Raw genomic sequence first — 18,906 nt, forward strand, 5'->3', positions numbered from 1 at the left:
ATAATTTTAATCTCTCACACAGCGCCCTCTTACGTTCCTTTTTTCCCCAGAAGAACAGACCAAGAAAAAGAAACGAAAAATGACTTTCGCAAGTTTATGAATGACGTCATGAACTTGTTGGAACATGCGAAAAAGTGGCGCGCCGATCTGTCGCTTGATTTCGAGGCCTCGATGTTGAGTAAATATCTAATATTTGTGGAAGTTTGTTTCATTTTAAAAACTTAAACTTATCCTTACTGTGTAGTCTTTTCATGCTTTAGAACTTAGAGTGTGAGAATTTAACTGGAGACTGAACAACAGGTAGGTAGTACGGCGATTTTATTTTTGGTTTTTTTGCGGTGAAAACCTTCATTAACCAGTTGCAGTATTACTTTCTGATGTCCACCTAAACGGCTAAATGATACAAATATTCAATTTTATAATGGTTTTAAATTAAGCAAGCTGTATGTGCGGTATAAAATGTGGCTAAAGTGGTTTCCACGAAGATAAATTGTTTAACCATGCAGGAAGGAAATTTACTCTCTGCTGAATAAGGTTTATCCGAACCGCGATTCAGAACCGCAATGGAATGCGTTATTGGTAGGCAGAGAGAGGGGAAGGGGCATTCGACGCTGTGGTGTACATGGTGTATGTTGTCATGCACGACCGTGCGCACGCATGGCCTATATCATTCATGGTGTTGGTTCAACAGCGCTCTCTCTTGATATTTTGCTATTCGCGATGAACCTAAGTAATATATCATGATTCATAAGACATAGGCATGCGCTGTCTGTTTTTGCCATAATGATTATCCCAACCACCCAACCAAAATTCAAGCTTTCATAGACAAATTTATCTTCGATCAAGTTGTCATGACAACACATTAACTTTTTAACAACACATAACAATTTTATTTACCATGAGCTAACTGTCAATACATATGATATTTCATTCATGATTATTATTTGATCAAATTTATTATTATAGGCTCTCGTCATGTTTTGTAATTGTGTAATATCCCCCACACGCTCTTCACATTGCAGGTTTTTCGTTAATCTTTTAGTAATGGCAACCAACATGGAGCTTGGCTGGGAGTTTGAGGGCGACAGACGCCAATGGATGGCCTTCTCGGAGGAAAATAATGATTCAATAAACGAGACCCACAACGACACCAGCAAGAGTAGCGTCAAACTGACAGTAAACTCAGTTAAGCTTGAGATCAAACTAGATAAGATGGTTCAGAGGAATTGTACGACGGGATGGGAAAGGAGGATTCGATGTGCCGTCAAGGACGACAGCGGAGATTGTGAGAAATTTACCTCATCAAATGTTTACGAGAATCTTTCAAGTTTTACAAATCATTTTTGTTGTTGCGCCTTTAGTCAGACCATTGGAACAACTTATATAATGAGTGAATCAGCCAAAGACGAAAATGCTGTGCTTCTGTGATTGGTTTCTTTAATATCTCTTCTTCTTCTCATTAGGCATTGTGATTAGCACAGATTAACTACAATGAAAATAGAAACAAAAATATATGTCACAAGAAATACTCAGTGATTGTACCAATTAATTGGACCCAACCAGAATTACCCCAATAATTATGCAAATAAAGGACTGAATAAAGCAATGTTTACATTGACCCATGTGCCTGAAGGGAATCTATTATACAAACTTTGACCTATAAACCCTGGGCTATAATTACCACATAAACACAATTAGCAACTGACTGAATCATAGAATATTATGCGTTAACCTGTGTTATATCAACCAACGACAATATGCGTGTATGAATAACAATCCCCAATTACATGTGCGACCAAATTAAACGCAATGACAAATACAACTATTTTAGGCTTAAAATCAGTACATAAATATAACACAATCAATCAATCAGCTTTATAATTTTAGTGGCAAGAAAATCAATGCACAAACCGTTTAATAAACCTCGGCGGAAATCCCAAAAACTTTAGGCGAAGAACAATGGGCTGTTTACTTGGGAAAATCGTGAAACTAAGACTCTGACTTTCAGCCCTCGTAGCAACTGCTCGATGTGAACAGCGCCCTCAATCGATAGAAAACAAGTACCCTGAGTTTGGGTGTTACAATGAGATTGTCTCGTCTGCTTCTATTATCCAATTCAAAACCAATTTTACAAATATTTGAAAAACCTTGATTGTAAGTGTTTATCTCTTTATTAAATCGAGCTTCTCACTTTTAACTTTATGTCTGCAGCAAATACCCCTGTGTAGTGTATACATTTAAGTCTTTGACGAGATGGGTCAAATAAGCCTTTGGTTTTCTACCGACCTAAGATTATTGGCAAGCTTTGAGCAAGATGGAAAATCAGTGTAATTAAAATACCTCGCTGCATATAAGTAAAACAATTAAAAATGAAATATAGCTGATGAAAACTTGACTTGCATGATAATAATTCTCATTACATTCAGCACCATTATGTTAGGCCTGGTTCGAGGTTAATGGGAGCATGCTCTTTGACTTGACTCTTTGACTCCCCCGGACTCGCCTTGCCACTTATGGCGATAGGGCCTTCTCCAACATTGCCCCTTGACTCTGGAACTCTCCATGCCTAAATATCTTAGAGGACATTTCCTACTTCCAAAAATCTCTTTAAACACATCTTTTCAGATTGGAAACATCTTAGAAAGTGCGCCCAAATGATGTGCTATCAATATTATTGTTGTTATTATGTTTATTTTTGTTGTAGATTTTGTTTGGCAGTGGCAGGATGAGAAGAATCGATGGAATCCTTACAGTGTGGAAGATTCCATTTTACTTGAAGCAGCTAAACGGAACTCAGAAGACAGTGTTGACATCGTTGCAGCACACCGTGCGTACAAGATAGATCTACAGTCGATGGAACAAAGCAATGTAACAACTCAAGTGATCAGAAAAGTGGAGAGGCACAAAATTGGTAGGTTTGAAAACACCCTCCTTTGGTTATTTCTTAGAAATTTACATTCTCAACAAATCTTTGTTTGTGAAACCTGATGCCTATGTAAGTCAATTTGAAGTAGGGTGGACACAGTTACTGCAGCACTTTCGTACATTTGTCTGTAAACACCTAAACTAAATGGTGCATTCCTATAGTGTCCACCATTTCTCAAAAAGGTTAAGAAAACTTGAGAAGAAAACAACTTGAAGAATACTACGGGGGAGGGGGGAGCCTCTTTGCTGTAATGCTTTTGTACGCAATGGCATTTTACAAACTAAGGAGTGCCCGGGGCGGGGCACCGGACATTCCAATACGTTTTGTCGCTATTCAGTAAGTAATCGAACGAATTTGCGGAATGCTAAGTCGGTTGGTTACAATGAGTAAAACTAGAGTCAAAAGTAGAGTCGGATGACAGTGTTGACACCATTGCCATGTGTTTCTAGTGCATCTGATAGCTGTGATGAGCCTTTAAGTGAGTACAACCTGGGCCCGTTTTCATGGCTCTTCTTACAGCCAAATTCTGCGCCGATGATAACAATTACCCGCTTACGTGCAAGCGCCTTGTAAGCGAGAATGCCTAGTAACGCAGAGTATGCACGCACAGAAGCCAAAGTTTGCGTGAAATACGCTTGTCGTAAGCACAGAGTTCCCTGCTTCCGTAAGCGCTGATTCTGTGCTTTTGGTAATCAGAGCCATGAAATTGGGCTCTTGTCTCAGACAGTCTGACGGATATCCAACAACAATTTGACATTGCAGAGAACTGTTATCCAACTACCTGTCCTTGATTAATTTTAACAAGACCCCTTAATGTTTACTATTACTTGTAGATTATGAAGTTCCACCCCCTCAACCAGCTGCTAAAAGCCAACCAGCGAAGCGGACTCGCACCAAAGCAACAACAAAGAGCAATGGTGTGAAGACAGAACCCATGGAGGAGGAGGAGGAAGTTGAAGTCAAACCAGCCAAGTCTGCCAAGAAGACAAAGAGTCAAGGACCAAGCGGAGGACCAGGTGAGACTATTCTCCCCGTAACACATCCATTTTAAAAATACACTTGACTCCTATTGTTCAAAAGAGAAAGTATACCTTTGGTTTTTGGAACTGTTTGATTGTTTTAATCCTATTAGATATAAATATATGAAATAAAAATAACCTGTGAAAATTTAGTTTCAAATGTAGTCTTGTTTTTGAGATATCGTGAAAAATCCGTTGCAATAATGATATAATTATGCGGGAAGAAAAATCCATAATTGGAGTTACTATCTGATTCATATTTTTGGGGAAAAACTGATACGCTACAACGATTATATTTCAAAACTGAAATGATTCTCAAAATACTATTAAAAGTTGCTGTACATCTTACCAAGTAAAATTGTATTTTCGTTAAAAATAATTTCCCTTTAAAATAAATTTTACAAAACTTTGGTTAAAAAACCCTCTTTGTTTGTTGCTACTGTACAGATATAAAAACTGTGCGGATCGCATCTGGTCATAAAGCCCCAGTTGACAGTGAATGCCATGCTATGGCCGGCAAAGCACATGTGTACATAGAAGGCAATGAAGTGTATGATGCAATGCTTAACCAAGTAAGTAGCAGTTTATTAACAAAAATTACTCTTTTATTCTTTCATAGAACATTGCAAATTTTGTAATTTTTTTAAATCATCCTACTCGCTGCTAAAATACTGGATTTGAACTGCCTCTAGCTACCCTCGGTGGTCTAGTTGGTAAGACACTGCTCTAGAGTGGCACTAGTTGTGGGTTTGAACCCCAATCCAGTAATATGCCTGTGTTTTATTTCTTCTTCACAGGATCGGGAAAGTACACATCGGTGTAAGGGTAATACCAAATATAGCATGCTGCTCTTGGTAACATTTCCCAGGGAGTTTAACAACCATTTGAAACTATTCAGCTGCATATAGGTTGTGTCGTCACAGCTGCACAAAATTAGCTGTGTATAGTATTGGTACTGTTAATATTTTGATGCATTCACCAACTAATGCTATATTGCAATCTTGCATTAATATTCTATGTTTTATCTATCGTTTAGGAGTCTTCCAGAATCTTGTTGGTTCTTATCTTATTTCTTCCCCTGCTCTTTGTTACTCTTTCAGACGAATCTGATGAACAATAACAACAAATACTACATCATTCAACTGCTTGAAGAAAATACAAAGAAGATTTATTATGTCTGGTTCCGCTGGGGTAGAGGTATGGCATTTTATAAATTCAATTCAATTTATTTAAAGGGAAAGTACTTACTATTGTTATTGTTTTTTTATATTGTGCGACTTCAATCAGGTTAATTCTGAATCTTTTAGAGAACTAACAGTTATTCGTTCCCAGTATAATATTGTGATTTGGTTGAACCAACTTTCTTCAAGCTATTCTCTAAAAAAAATGATGTTAAAAAAAGAAGGTAATTTAGCCTTTGAGAAAGACTCTGCTAGGGTTCAAAACGTCAGGCCATTAACTATTAATTGCATTTTATACCATAGGTTCCTTCGGTTGGTTAGCAGTTTGCAACAGCTAATTCTATTTCTCAAAAAATTAAACAGTACCTGTGTATCTTGTTCAAATTTGAAAACATCATAAAGCAATCTCATATTCATTGCAGTTGGGAAAGTTGGGCAGAACTCCCTGGTGTCCTGCGGACATGATCTGTTAGAAGCTAAGAGCGTCTTTGAAAAGAAATACTGGGACAAGACACGGAATGAGTGGTCTCTAAAAAATAGCTTTGAGAAAGTTCCTGGGAAGTATGATATGCTGAAGATGGATTACACCGTAGACACTAAGGTAATGTTAATTGTCACTGTGGTCCAGTGGTTAGACTGCAGGACTTTTCGAATCCCGAAGCTAACTGTTGATTTCACAATGACTAGAACCTGAGGTGCATGCCGTCACCACGAGAGGGTGAGTGTGCTGGGTCGACCCAGGGAAGCTTATCGAACGCACCCATTGAATGGTCAGACAGTAGGAGGGTTGACTATTGTGTAATGCATTCACCATATGACATCTTGCAGGCATATTGTATCCATCATTTGTCAATAATACTGATTTAACAGACTCTAGATTTTTTTATTCATATTTTGTGTCCGTTTCTCAGGCAAAGGATGAGCCAGATGCTGGAAAAGTCAAGAAAGAGAAAGTTGCATCCAAGCTGGATAAAAAAGTTCAGGTACAAATATCTCTTAACTCGACAGATCCACTTAAAGCTAAAGTAGTAGTCCTGGCAAATTTTCTACCTTCAAAATGCAGGGCAGTTCTTTTCAGAACTGAGAAGTCTCCTGAACCTTCGATAAATCTACTCTGCAGTAGTAGAATAAAGAAAGACAGTTCTCTGAAGATCAAACTCTACCTGGCAAGTAGATACACACATGGTGTTACCGCAAACAAAATATATATTGATAACTCACCATGCAATGACTCGTTTATAAAGACGAGGTCCTTATTTTTGTTTGTTTGGTACAGGATTTGATTCAACTGATCTGCAACATCCAAGCCATGGAGGACATGGTCGTTGAGATGAAATACGACGCTCAGAAAGCACCGCTGGGAAAACTCACCCAGGATCAGATCAAGGCCGGTTACTCGGCGCTCAAGAAGATTGAGCAGTGCATCAATAAGAACACGGTCGGAGAGAAACTCATTAAAGCTTGTGATGAGTTCTACACAAGGATCCCGCACAACTTTGGGTGAGTAAAGACTGCTGTTTCTAACCAAGCCACAGACATGAAACTGGGCCCAACTTTATGCCTCTGCTTACTGTAAGCAAAGAATCAGCGCTTATGGAAGCACAGAATTCCTGACAGACAGTGAAGGGGCATCCTGTTTCAGCCCCATGAGTATAAGGCGGCAACGTGCCCCTGGTGGCAGTTGAATTGGGTTGATAGCCTAAAAGTGTAGCCCTCACTTTCAATCTGTCATAAAAATAAAACAAAAACATATAAAAAATAATTTGTAGTGGATTAGACTAAACATGAGATATTCTTAAAATAGTTACAGTTGGTTTTTGTTTTCCTTTTGCAGAATGCGCCGACCACCAGTGATAAGATCAAAGGATGAGTTACGAGCTAAGATAGCTCTGCTTGAGGTACAGTTCCTGATATTTCATTTATAAAAACTATCAGATTACACAAAGTATTTGACATCCTTGTAGTGCTCATCAGCTCTGGTGTTTCTGTAGTCTTAGTACGAGACATTCTTAATGAGTTAGGGCTACATATACTTACTCAACACATAGCGACTATGTCATCGATAGAGGGCGTTTCTGGAAGGCACAGTAGAGTGTAGGTTTGTATCCTGGTCATGGCACCTTGTATCCTTGAGCAATGGACCCTTCCCATGAAATATGCTAATTACATTCATGCATGCGTACAGACCCTGTTGGTTGGCAAACGCCATAGAGTTGTGCACTAAGCAGCTGTGCAATCGCGTCTGCGTCACGCACCCATTAGCCGTGTACAAAACAGCGCGATGTTCCCTCATTTTGCCAACCAAAACGTTAGTGCGCACGCGCTATGTGCAATTTACATATTTCATGGGAAGGGTCTATTGCTTTGTCCTTCGGATGGTACATTAAGCCATAGGTCCTGTGTAGTGCCTGTAAAAGAACCTAGAACACTTTCATGAAGAGTAGAGGTTAACCCAGGTGTTTCTGGTTCACATAGCAAATACCTTCATTTACAGGTTTCCTCAGGCTTGGGAGTTATAGTGATTAAGTTCGCTTGTGCGACATCCCTGGTTTCATTACCAGAAATGTGTAATAATAATACAATTTCCCTGGTCTTTTCTGTGGATCCTTTTTTCAAATCGGCAGGGCAACCCTTCTTCAACCAACCAGGTGCAGTTACGTAAAAACAAAAGCATTAGAATAAATATACAATTAACAATTTTTTTTTTTTTATTTATTGTTTACCCAGGCTCTTGGTGATATTCAAGTTGCCATGACAATCTTGAAGGAGAATAGAAACGTAGATGAACATCCGATTGACAGTCAGTATCACTCATTGAAGTGCACCATGAAACCACTTGAGAAAACTCATCCTGATTTTAAGGTAATTCAACAAATTTAATAGATGTTAAATTTGAATTGGGGATAAAGATAATTCATTTTTTGGTTTTGCCCATATACACTGACGTGTGTTAGCACTGTATACTCAGTACTTTCCCGGGTTCTGTGGAAAACATTTACAGGCATATTACTCAGCTAATTTTACAACCATTCTTTTCAAAGGTTCTCATCAGAACAAATTAATTATATCTCAGTTTGACTCTTCCATCTTTTAAGCAAAAAAACACTAGTTGAAATTTTAGTTTGCTAAATATTATCCAAGAGATGAAGGGGCTGAATGACTTTTGCCTGAAAAGTAAAATCCTTTAGAATGCAGAATTAGGAAAAGAGTATTCTTTCTTAAGAAAACAATCGTTCAAATGTATATTCTTTGGGTTATGGTAAGCTTTTACAAACTTGCAAAGCAATTTGCAGAGACTGATTGTCGATCCATTTTTAATTTCTAGATGATACAGCGTTATGTCCAGAACACCCATGCTAAGACTCACAATCAGTTTAAGATGCAAGTCAGCGATGTCTTTGAGATTGATAAGGAGGGAGAGGCAGAAAATTTCAACGATGTCGGAAATAAGTAAGTTGCGATTTCATTTGATATTGTTTTTATTTATTAAATCAACCACACACTTTATGGGGAACTGTAATTGCTAATTTGGCTCTTTTTTTGTGTCACAGCATGTTACTGTGGCATGGCTCTCGTCTGACAAACTGGGCTGGTATCCTGGGTCAAGGATTACGTATTGCACCACCTGAAGCACCGGTTACCGGCTATATGGTATGTATCTATTTGAGATTGGTGGCCATCTTTGTCTGATACCCTGTTTACTCAATGACAACGACAATTCAAATCTGATTTCATCAAATAGAGCCAGACTATATTTTACTTGCAGACTGATTTTGGTAATGCTGTCTTGAATAGAAGAATGGCAACATAGGTACTCTGTGGTAAAAATGTATGAAGCATTTTTATTGTATCACTTGTATTTCTGCTTTGTTATTTTGAAAAGTTTGAAATTTTCACATGAATTCTTGAACTCATAGTTTATAACTCCCAGTCCAATCTGTACTAACCAAGGGAATCAATAGTCAATTTAATATTGTCTGTAATTTGGTTTATATCCTTCCTTTTCATATAGTTTGGTAAAGGAGTCTACTTTGCGGACATGTCATCCAAGTCGGCCAATTACTGCTTTGCAACGAGGTCAAAGAATACTGGTCTTCTACTGTTGAGCCAGGTTCGAAAGTTTGATTTTCAATCCCCTTCCTCGTCCACTAATCTAGCCCTTGAACCGTTAACAATACTTAGTTCTTATATAGTGCATTTTTACAATAACTGTATCAATGCGCTTTATAGTGCCCTGGTCATTGGGCCAATAACATTCCCGTCATCTTTCTCAGCTCCCTCCCTGTAGAGTATACAGCCCTGGGCTACCGTGGCGCTCCAAAGGCTTTTCCCTACACAAATATCAACTTCTACCCTCGCAGGCACCCATTTATACCCATGGGTGAAGAGAAGCAATTATTAGGACATAATTGTCATGACCGAGATTCGAACCCACATTTCAATGACTGAACCGACAAGACTTGAATTCGTTGCTCTGAACCACTCCGCAATGACACCCAATGGTTACTGAGCTAAATATTGCTGTTACAATTTATACAACCGTTCTTCTATTGACCCTATTCACCTGACGTCATCAATCAGAATAATCTTGGATCGCCATTTTGGTGGTCAATGTACACGCGTGTTATTCAGTGAAGTGTGCATTTTAGGCGACGCGGCGTTTACACGTAAACCTATTGCCCACCAAAAATGGTGAGCGTGTGAGCATGGCACAGTCGCCGCGAGTGACGTGCGTGCAAGGGGTCAATATTTACTTTATGATTCATTTTATCATTCTAGGTTGGCCTTGGAACAGCCAACACTCTCCTAGCAGCTGATTACAAAGCGGATAAACTCCCTGCTGGGAAACACAGCGTCAAAGGACTCGGTAAAATTGCACCAAACCCGGCCTCCGACTTCACCATGTAAGTTTTCCACCCTTCAAAACCTGCCCAAAATTATTGTCATGACTATTTATTCATAAATTATCAGCTCCTTGGTGAATACTTTTTTTATTGAAAATGCATGAAAGCGAATAATTGATCTTGTAATACATAGCAAAATTTTTCTTAAAATCATAAATTGATGATTAAAAATGTGCATATTTTGATAGCTTGAATTAACATTACATGTACAAAAAATACTTCTGTTTGAAAACATTATTTGTAAATGTAAGTCAAGTTTGCTGATCATTAAAGTGTTCTGATCACCTGGAGAAACTTGCCTATAGTATCTGAACCTGAATTATATAGTCGGCAAAGCATCCTATTGGAAACATCACACCAATTTTTTGTTGAGAAGACGATAAATAAATTTCAGTTTAAGATGTGGGAGGAAAACCCCCAAAGGGAAACTCACACAGTCATGTATGGACTATAAAAAAAACAATCCACATGCAAGGCTTTGGTCCGAGAATCACACTTGGGTGCAAGGAGGTAACAGGCAAGGACATAACCCACAGTACATTAATTAATGAAAGTTTTTTTTCTTCTTAACTTTACAGGCCAGATGGCACCGTTGTTCCGCTGGGCAAGGGGACCGACACCGGCGTGGATAACCCTAACGGCTACACACTCAACTACAATGAGTTTATTGTCTACAACACAAACCAGATTCGGATGCGCTACCTAGTGTGGGTGAAGTTTAACTTCAACTGAGGGGATACTGAATAGTATATGATGTATGAAGTATACAGTGCCTTTCAGGGCTCAAATTTAGGGGTGAATCCACAATAATACCACATGGCTTGTAGGGAACAATGGTTACTGGACCAGCATTTATTTTACGAGACCAGAATGTAATGAGAAAGTTTTTTCTACACAGTTTAGACGAGTCTTGAGATTTGAGTTCAGATGAGTCTTGAGATTTGAGTTCAGATGAGTCTTGAGATTTGAGTTCAGATGAGTCTTGAGATTTGAGTTCGGATGAGTCTTGAGATTTGAGTTCGGATGAGTCTTGAGATTTGAGTTCAGGTGAGTCTTGAGATTTGAGTTCAGATGAGTCTTAGGATTTGAGTTCGGATGAGTCTTGAGATTTGAGTTCAGATGAGTCTTCAGATTTGAGTTCAGATGATTCTTGAGGTTTGAGTTCGGATGAGTCTTGAGATTTGAGTTCAGATAAGTCTTAAAATTTGAGTTCAGATGAGTCTTGAGATTTGAGTTTAGATGATTCTTGAGGTTTGAGTTCAGATGAGTCTTGAGATTTGAGTTTAGATGAGTCTTGAGATTTGAGTTCAAATGAGTCTTGAGATTTGAGTTCAGATGAGTCTTAAGATTTGAGTTAAGGTGAGTCTTGAGAATGGTGATGTCATGAAATGGCTATCAGTAAAAATGTGTAAATGGGTACCTGACTCTTACCATTGCCTGCAAAGTTAAAAACCACTTGGGTTGGATATGAACCCAATACCATTGCATGGGGTTGAAAGTAAAATTGAAGTCTTTCTCAGATTCAATTTTTGGGGTGAAAAATAATACTTCTTAATAATACATTAGTTCAATGGGGGTCGTTTCTAACAATGTTTTATACTATCAATAGCTATCTGTGCTTGATACCAAGTAAGCTTCTATAATGGTCACTAATTTTCAGAGTAATTACCCAAGGTATACCCTCCTTTTGAATGACTTGCTTTTTTTGCCCAAAACAAGTACAAGGTGTACATGTTTACACCTTTTGCTTTATTTGTCTTATTTTCTAATAAAATACTTATTTTCAATTGAGAGATTGGATGGTGAGGCTCATGTATGCTGCAATAGAGAGGTTCAAGTTGTAAATGAAGCTTTTGTTAAATCAAATGTAAATATTTTAAGAACTAATTGCTAGAATCTTTTCTTTACATTATAACAGATGAGTTCATGCGATTAAGACTTTCTGGTTGAATGGAAAGTCATCTGTAAATTATTTACTTTAATAGTGTTTGATACAAAGAAGTTTGAAATACTCAGACTTGATTAAGCTATTGCTCAGTATCTTTGCTGTTTGGTTGTCTAACCAATTAGGTGGACTCAAATCGAAACTTTGTTCAGAAATATTTTCGCTTACATACAGGCATGCAACTTTTCCTCGGATCTCAGTTTTACTATTCAATATTGAAAAATACTATACAAATCATTGAAACTTGTAATTTTTTTTTTTTTGGGGGGGGGGGTGAAGCAACTGTTGCATGCCTGTACATAAGTTTAAAGTAACAGCCAATGTATAATATTGCATACAATTCTAAACTACAAAGTAAATGTAGGATTTGAAACTTTGGATGGTGGGAATTTTGATATGGAAAAGTTTGCCGTAACACCATGTAATGACTATCTCTCAATGAGTTGGGTAGTTCTGAAAAGAACCATTGGTTTCAACTCGGCGTTTCGATCAGTATGCTCTGATAACAGGAAAAGCCATTGAAATCTATCGATGTTGGAGACCTTCGATTGATCTAAAATGTCTTGTTCATTTGAGGCATTACTTTATTCTTCAGTGTATAGATTATATTTGCTTTGTGTATCTTTATGTTGTTGTCCTCTTTTTATAACAACATTCCTGTTATAATTCGGCCAGCCCGAGCAATCTTGTTATAACAAGAGTCAAGTGTATCATGAGAATGTTTAAATACTCAGTTATTTAAGCCCATTATCAAAGGGTCAATGTGCCTTATTTTTGACTGTGCGAGGGCGCTATAAATAGTATTTTTTATCACTTCCGGGTATACGCGATTCGGCCTGCATAGATTAATAGGCGTTGTCACTTTTGTTGCGTAGAGTTTCAATTTGCTTTAGAGGTGGATTATAACGGCTCCTTTAAAAGTCTTATTGTCCGTGATGGATTAGTCTGTGGTGGTTATGTGTTCCAATCGTTAATAACTGTTTTTGGTATGAATGAATACACCCCCGGAAGTGATCGAGAGCGCCCTCACACAGTCAAAAATATGGCCCATTGATTGAAGGCCAACGATTGATCAAAGGTCAACTAACAAATTTTTCTGAAGAGCAACTGAAACTTTATAGATGGAAAATTCATACCATGAATGTATTCAGATATTTTTTATTAAAAGTTAAAATTACTCGAGAGTAATTGTACATAGATATAGCAAATAAAGCAAATAAAGCAAAGCATTACTCATATATACGGTTTGTTATTTCGTTGTTCAGTATCCCATTTTATTAATATAACATTTGGTGTCAACTTATTGCGTCAACTAATTTTGTCAACCTGGGGCCTTGTGCTATTATAAAGCATTACTGTGTTAGGTAACAAGATTCTCCTTCCTTCATATAGAATTCACATGTATCTTCATTGGAAAGCTTGGCATATTGACTCTTCAGAGACGATAGTGGCCACAAGCGGCTTGTACCAAAATGCCCATAGCGGCAATAAACAGTTGCAAGGTTTTACCTACTTTAACATGAAGAGGTCAAAGTAATGGTCATGTCTGGATGTCTGGATATGAAAATTTCCAATGTTGACATAACGCCCTAATCACTGAAACCAAACAGTTTTCTGTTTCATGGTATTTTTATTGACATTTTTACTGCAAAACTAATTTTCTGTTTCATATTTTGTTGTTGACATTTAAACTGAAACATTCTTTCATGAACAATAATACCAATGTCTGGGTGTTTTGTGATGGTTATACAGAAATGAATGATCTCTAACGGGAACGTAAAGGGAAACAAATGCATTTCTTGCCGTTTGACTTTTAAGTTATTTCAAATAGTTCAAGCAGACACCTTCAGTGGAATATTTACCTTTAATCAACAACTTTTATCAACAATCATAATATTCTCTTGCCTTGTTTGACCACAGGTTTCAATCTACCCTTCATATCCTCATCATAAAGTTCCCTCAAATGAACCTTGAGGTGAGCAATATTTGTGAGGTAGTGAGCAGAAATAACAATGATAGGTAGCTGAACATTCTCACGCAGAAGCGCCAACTTCTCCTCTGCTTCTGGTAAATCAATTTTATTCGCGAGAATGGCGTGAGGTCGTTGTGAGAGACCTTCTTTGTACTGCTCAAGCTCATACTGAAGATCGTAGAGTTGCGTCCAGGGTTCTTTGGCTGAGAGATCGAGGACATAAAGGAGGCAGCTACAACGCTCGATGTGTCGGAGGAAGGAGTGACCCAGGCCTCGGTTGAGATGAGCCCCACGGATTAACCCCGGTAAATCAGCAACTGTGGCCAAGAGAAGAGTATAGAAATGCCAGGGGGTTTGTCAACTTTGATAAGCTCAAGTGATACCATTTATTGATTACACACCAAACAGCGGGATTAGCGCCAATAACAGGATGGATAGGGAACAAGAAATTTTCATTCATAAATATCCCAGACAGTTTCTCTACTCCTATTGGTGGAGAGCGCGCCACGTGGCCGTGGGGGTGTTTAAACGGTTGATAATGACCAGTGTTTATAACCGGTTGGCTTCCGCGTGTCAGGCGCGCAAGATTATCACTCGGAACGCAATTCATAGCTATTAGTATAATCAGTTTATGTGTAGCCCTCGCCTTGTGGCCGTCCGTCCTTGTGATGTTGGGCATTCTCTCATATAAAGTAGAAATAAACAAATCTTTCTGATATTCTACTGTACCTGCAACTTGTTCCAAGTCATCATATTCCACCATTCCTACGTGTGGATTGAGAGTCGTGAATGGGTAGGCGGCTACAGCAGGCCTTGCTCTAGATAATGCTCTCAATAAAGTAGATTTGCCTGCATTTGGAAACCCAATCTGAAGAGGGAAAATAAATAATGAGTTCTTTATTAAAATTGTTCAAAGTAGCAATCTCCTTAAAAGATATACATGTTCAAATTAATACCTATAATAGTAAACTTGCAGGTACAACCACGTGTAAAATCTCTCTTGGAGGAGTGCTGACTCTGAAAAAAAAAAGGTGTGGTCTCAACATTTTGGAGCAGTGTACGCTGCTCATCTTCAGGAGAAAGCTGACAGAGGAAGCACAGTATCCCAAAGTGTTTGCAAGGTTGGCCGTGACCAAACTAACCCCCAAAATGAAAACGTGGTGAGCGGACACTGAAAGAAATTTGAATCACTTCTAGTACAGCTTTTATTTTAACTGGATCATTGAGCTGTAACAGAAAACATCAGACAAGCTTGTTATATTTTGTCTTATCACATAATGCCACCAAGAGAGTAATTGCCCAATTTGAAGGGAAAAATGACACAAAGTTACTCTTACCAATCCAGCGTGTGCCATTATTTTGAGTTCCAACGACACCAGAGATTCTTCACCAGGAGTTCCCCGTCCTGCAATCCGAGGGGTTCTGTTCGATGGTGTCGCAAACGATTTATTGCCTCGACCTCCTTGACCTCCGCGGGCAATGACAAACTAGAGAGAGAGAGAGAAGAAATATTTCTCAACTCAACAATCCTATGAAAGTATAATTAGTTGTGACTGGTTTCTCTACTCTTTGCGTAAACCCCCATCACACCAGACTCGTTCTCCCTCTGCTCTGAAAAATGTAGCTGATTGTACTTAAACTATGGACTAGTAGTAGCAACTTTTACGGTCTTTTTTAAGAACTTCATGAGCGGGCTCGGGCAGGTTTGATTGGCATGGTGCTCAAATTTGCTCCAACGACCATCCCGCCCTGCAGTTTGACAGAGTGTCATGATACTTAAATAGGAGAAGGACATACTCTGAAAGGAATTGACGAACTCGGGAGGTACTGGACAGGATGCGGCTCGACTTCATACGGATGTACATGTGCACACAAAACGCGTCAGTAAGCTATACGTTCCAGCCAGACCAAACCTATTTTAATATTTTCTTAGGACGGGTTCGGGCGTTTTGAGAACTAGTTTGGTGTGACCCAGCCTTTAGGTTGCATTTTGTTGAGTATTATTTTTTGCTAAATAGCTGAAAGAAATTAGGAAGATGTGTGACTCTTGAAAGCTGAACTCTCCTCACCTGATCCCCTTCTGACTCCAGATCTACTACAGTGACCTTGTCATCTTTGACGACTGTTCCGACTGGAACCTTAAACATAAAAAAACAGATAATTGTATTAAAAAACACATCTGTGATCAAGTTTAGGATGAAAAAATGGTTCTTGGATTGACAGTGGCTAAGTAAAAAAAATGTATGATGGTTACATAAAAGACATGGGCTTGAATTTGGGGTAAAATTCCACAAAATCACAGGGCTTGTACATGTAGCCCAAAATTATTACTGGTTCAGAATTAATTTGCAAGACCAGAATCTTTATAAGAACATGTTCAAAGAAAAAGCTTTCTACAGAGTTTAACATATAATTTTATTTTATTTAAAAAAGCACTACTAAGAAGAGAAGATTATCTCATTTGTGTTATGGGTTATATTTTGAGACTCATTATTCAATGGAGTTGTTTGACCAGCCTCACAGTCAACATTTGAGCATAATTTCTTTCTGTTCAAGATATTAATTACAAAGTTAGGTATTATTATTCAATTGACAAGCACAAGACCACCGAACATGTCTGGTCAAGAGTTTACCGGACCAGGGCTAAAAACACTTGCCTTTAGTCCAGTGTCAAATATCGAGCCCTGGAAAAACAGAAATATAAAAGACCACTGACTATAACAAAAAAACAGGGTGGACTTACTTTAACAATTGTATGAGCACCATTTTTGCCACTGCTGTTGTTCTTTGCTCCTGGATGTCCATGTTCTGCTTTGTAGTGTGGTCTTACTGCCCCCAGAGACTTTGTGCGCCTGTCCGCTAAGAACAAATAATAATCATTAAACATAGATAATAATATACAACAGTGTAACATTAATTGGCTTGTTCATAGAGCACGGCAGTAGGTTTAATGAGCACAACAACATTATTGCTTAAATCAAAATGCTGTAACCAGCCAAAACACAATGTCATATGTATAATTTTTTTCCTCAGTTCTGCTAAGCAGAAAAATTGTTAATCAATATTATCTGCTTAAGCAGCTCTATGAAATCGGGCCGAGGCACCCCTCTTAAGCCACCACTAGATTGATTGAGTTTTTCGTCTAAACAAAAGAAGAGTTGAGATCAGTAATGCCAAATTAATCCCCAAGGGTTGACTTTTACCTTGAAGTAAAATGTGGCCCCCATTCCCTCCGTCTCCACCGTCAGGTCCGCCAAATTCTTCAAAAGCTGCTCTTCTTAGTGAAATAGAACCATTTCCACCATCCCCTGCTTTCACACGAACCCTCCTCCAATCCACAAATCGTTTGGTCTGAAACAAAATAGAGAGAAGAAAAAAAACCAGAGACTGAAAACATCTGATGATCTAAAGGCCCTAGACCTCTTGCATATATGACATCACACTCTCTAATAGCGCCACTCTTGAGGCCAAAAGGAGGCAGATTATTGGACGACAGCTGTTCTTTGTGCAGAAAAATTTGCAGGTGACATCAGCGTACCTGGTAGCAATTAACATTAAATGCAATGGGGTCCATTTCCATTCCATCATTTTGGGAGTCAAATCTTTTGTGCATATAAAGTATGGTTTGTGCACGATTTTAACTCCCAAATTGAATAGGATAGCTGCGTGTGAGTGTGCAAATGGGGTCTATACACAGGATACTACAAGCTCATATAAATAAAGCACTATTTGTGAAGTTATATTTTGGGACAAGAGTCTTCACTGGTGTCATCAGAAAGTTGTGTTTTGAATCCCGCCTGGAAAAAAAACAAGCAGAAAAAAAAACACTTTCAGACTTTAGAAAACCTACCAGCTTTTTTTCAGATAGCTCATGCTTTCTGCTTTCAACATCTCCAGAAGAATACCTGGCATTGAAGGCTTGGATGTGATTGGTTGAACATGCGGCCAATAGGGGTCTTGATTGGTGCCTCAGCGTCAGTAGCAGTTTAAAAACATCCCTTCCGCTAGGTTTTATCATTTCTATTTAAAGACAAAAATAACATTTTAATTTAAAGTAACTTTTACTCGTTAATATTATTATTAGTATTCAGACTACTACGTTGTAGTCAGTTATATTTCTGAATTGACTACCGCCATTGGATGGTTGTTTTAACTTTGGTTGACATGGTATTTAGTAATTACATCCTACATGCTAAATACACATCAACACATGGATTCCTAGCCCACCTTGTTGAGCTGTAAATGGCTCCGCTTTTATTAACATCGGTCTCATCACATCACTGTCACTGTCGCTGAGACCGATGTTAAAAGCGGAGCCATTTACAGCTCAACAAGGTCACAAGGTGGGCTAATGGATTCCCAACACATCAGCCCATCATCCATATGCTTTACTTGAGACACACTACTCACTCACTTTCTCAGCAAACAACGAACAAAAAACAATTTTGTAGGGAGCGGCGTGACAAAATCAACCGCATGTACTCTCCATTTTAATAATAAAACTGACTTCCATTCAACTATGGAGGGCGCACTACAGAATCAGAAAGTTTCTATTTCTTGGCTCGACTACCTTTCACGAGGAACACCAGCCCGAATTATTCGTTTGAAATTATGGCAAGTCATAAATTAAATTCGAAAACAGATCGCTACTGTTTGTAACAATGTTACCGAAACATTCAAACATTGTGTTTGATTTTGTAAAATACTTGCAAACAACTATGAGAGGTACTATGACAGTTTGCAGAAAATATTGCAATTTTGGTTAAAACACTGATTGAGTGTTTCATTCGGCTGTCCATGCCAACCAAGGCGGTTTGTTTATTTTTCTCAATTGTCGAAAGGCTTTGTGAGAAGGGGCAAAGCACACAATGTTCGACAACTTTGAGAAAAATCAGCAAGGCGGGAATCCGACAAGGTCTATTTGACGCAGCTTTTGATTTTGATTTAGAGTTTTTATGA

General features: G+C 38.4%; 2 protein-coding genes across 4 annotated transcripts; one reads left to right on the forward strand and one right to left on the reverse strand.

Moving 5' to 3' along the window:
- Positions 1-122: 122 nt before the first annotated feature.
- Positions 123-13,204, forward strand: LOC139934932 (poly [ADP-ribose] polymerase 2-like). 2 transcript variants are annotated; one of them, XM_071929358.1, is made up of 16 exons: positions 123-300; positions 1,023-1,285; positions 2,705-2,911; positions 3,760-3,942; positions 4,393-4,517; positions 5,046-5,142; positions 5,549-5,727; positions 6,038-6,109; positions 6,403-6,626; positions 6,961-7,024; positions 7,854-7,988; positions 8,452-8,576; positions 8,678-8,777; positions 9,139-9,237; positions 9,906-10,030; positions 10,609-13,204. In XM_071929358.1, exons 2-16 carry the CDS (start codon positions 1,045-1,047, stop codon positions 10,760-10,762), a joined length of 2,130 nt encoding a protein of 709 aa, XP_071785459.1. In that variant the 5' UTR covers positions 123-300; positions 1,023-1,044; the 3' UTR covers positions 10,763-13,204. The 2 variants fall into 2 exon arrangements, with proteins under 2 accessions (XP_071785459.1, XP_071785460.1); XM_071929359.1 differs by having other exon boundaries at positions 1,043-1,285.
- Positions 13,205-13,215: 11 nt separating this feature from the next.
- On the reverse strand, positions 13,216-18,432 carry LOC139934934 (mitochondrial ribosome-associated GTPase 2-like). Of its 2 annotated transcripts, none has more exons than XM_071929360.1 (8): positions 18,362-18,432; positions 17,798-17,967; positions 17,151-17,298; positions 16,691-16,806; positions 16,017-16,085; positions 15,285-15,434; positions 14,677-14,815; positions 13,216-14,264 (listed from the first exon to the last, which is right to left on the reverse strand). In XM_071929360.1, the coding sequence occupies exons 2-8, from the start codon at positions 17,963-17,965 to the stop codon at positions 13,864-13,866; spliced, it is 1,191 nt and encodes a 396-aa protein (XP_071785461.1). In that variant the 5' UTR covers positions 17,966-17,967; positions 18,362-18,432; the 3' UTR covers positions 13,216-13,863. The 2 variants fall into 2 exon arrangements, with proteins under 2 accessions (XP_071785461.1, XP_071785462.1); XM_071929361.1 differs by having other exon boundaries at positions 18,358-18,429.
- Positions 18,433-18,906: the final 474 nt, after the last annotated feature.

Source organism: Asterias amurensis, chromosome 3 (genome assembly GCF_032118995.1).
Source record: "Asterias amurensis chromosome 3, ASM3211899v1".
Taxonomy (NCBI): domain Eukaryota; kingdom Metazoa; phylum Echinodermata; class Asteroidea; order Forcipulatida; family Asteriidae; genus Asterias; species Asterias amurensis.

Bases quoted from the DNA above. Each gene is read 5' to 3' on its own strand.
- LOC139934932 (XM_071929358.1), top strand. From the start codon at position 1,045: ATGGCAACCAACATGGAGCTTGGCTGGGAGTTTGAGGGCGACAGACGC. The intron at 6,627-6,960 runs GTGAGTAAAGAC...TTCCTTTTGCAG, and splicing joins AGGATCCCGCACAACTTTGG to AATGCGCCGACCACCAGTGA. The intron at 10,031-10,608 runs GTAAGTTTTCCA...TTAACTTTACAG, and splicing joins CCGGCCTCCGACTTCACCAT to GCCAGATGGCACCGTTGTTC.
- LOC139934934 (XM_071929360.1), bottom strand. From the start codon at position 17,965: ATGATAAAACCTAGCGGAAGGGATGTTTTTAAACTGCTACTGACGCTG. The intron at 17,299-17,797 runs GTAGGTTTTCTA...ATTTTGTTTCAG, and splicing joins AGCTATCTGAAAAAAAGCTG to ACCAAACGATTTGTGGATTG. The intron at 15,435-16,016 runs GTGAGGAGAGTT...CTCTCTCTCTAG, and splicing joins TGGAGTCAGAAGGGGATCAG to TTTGTCATTGCCCGCGGAGG.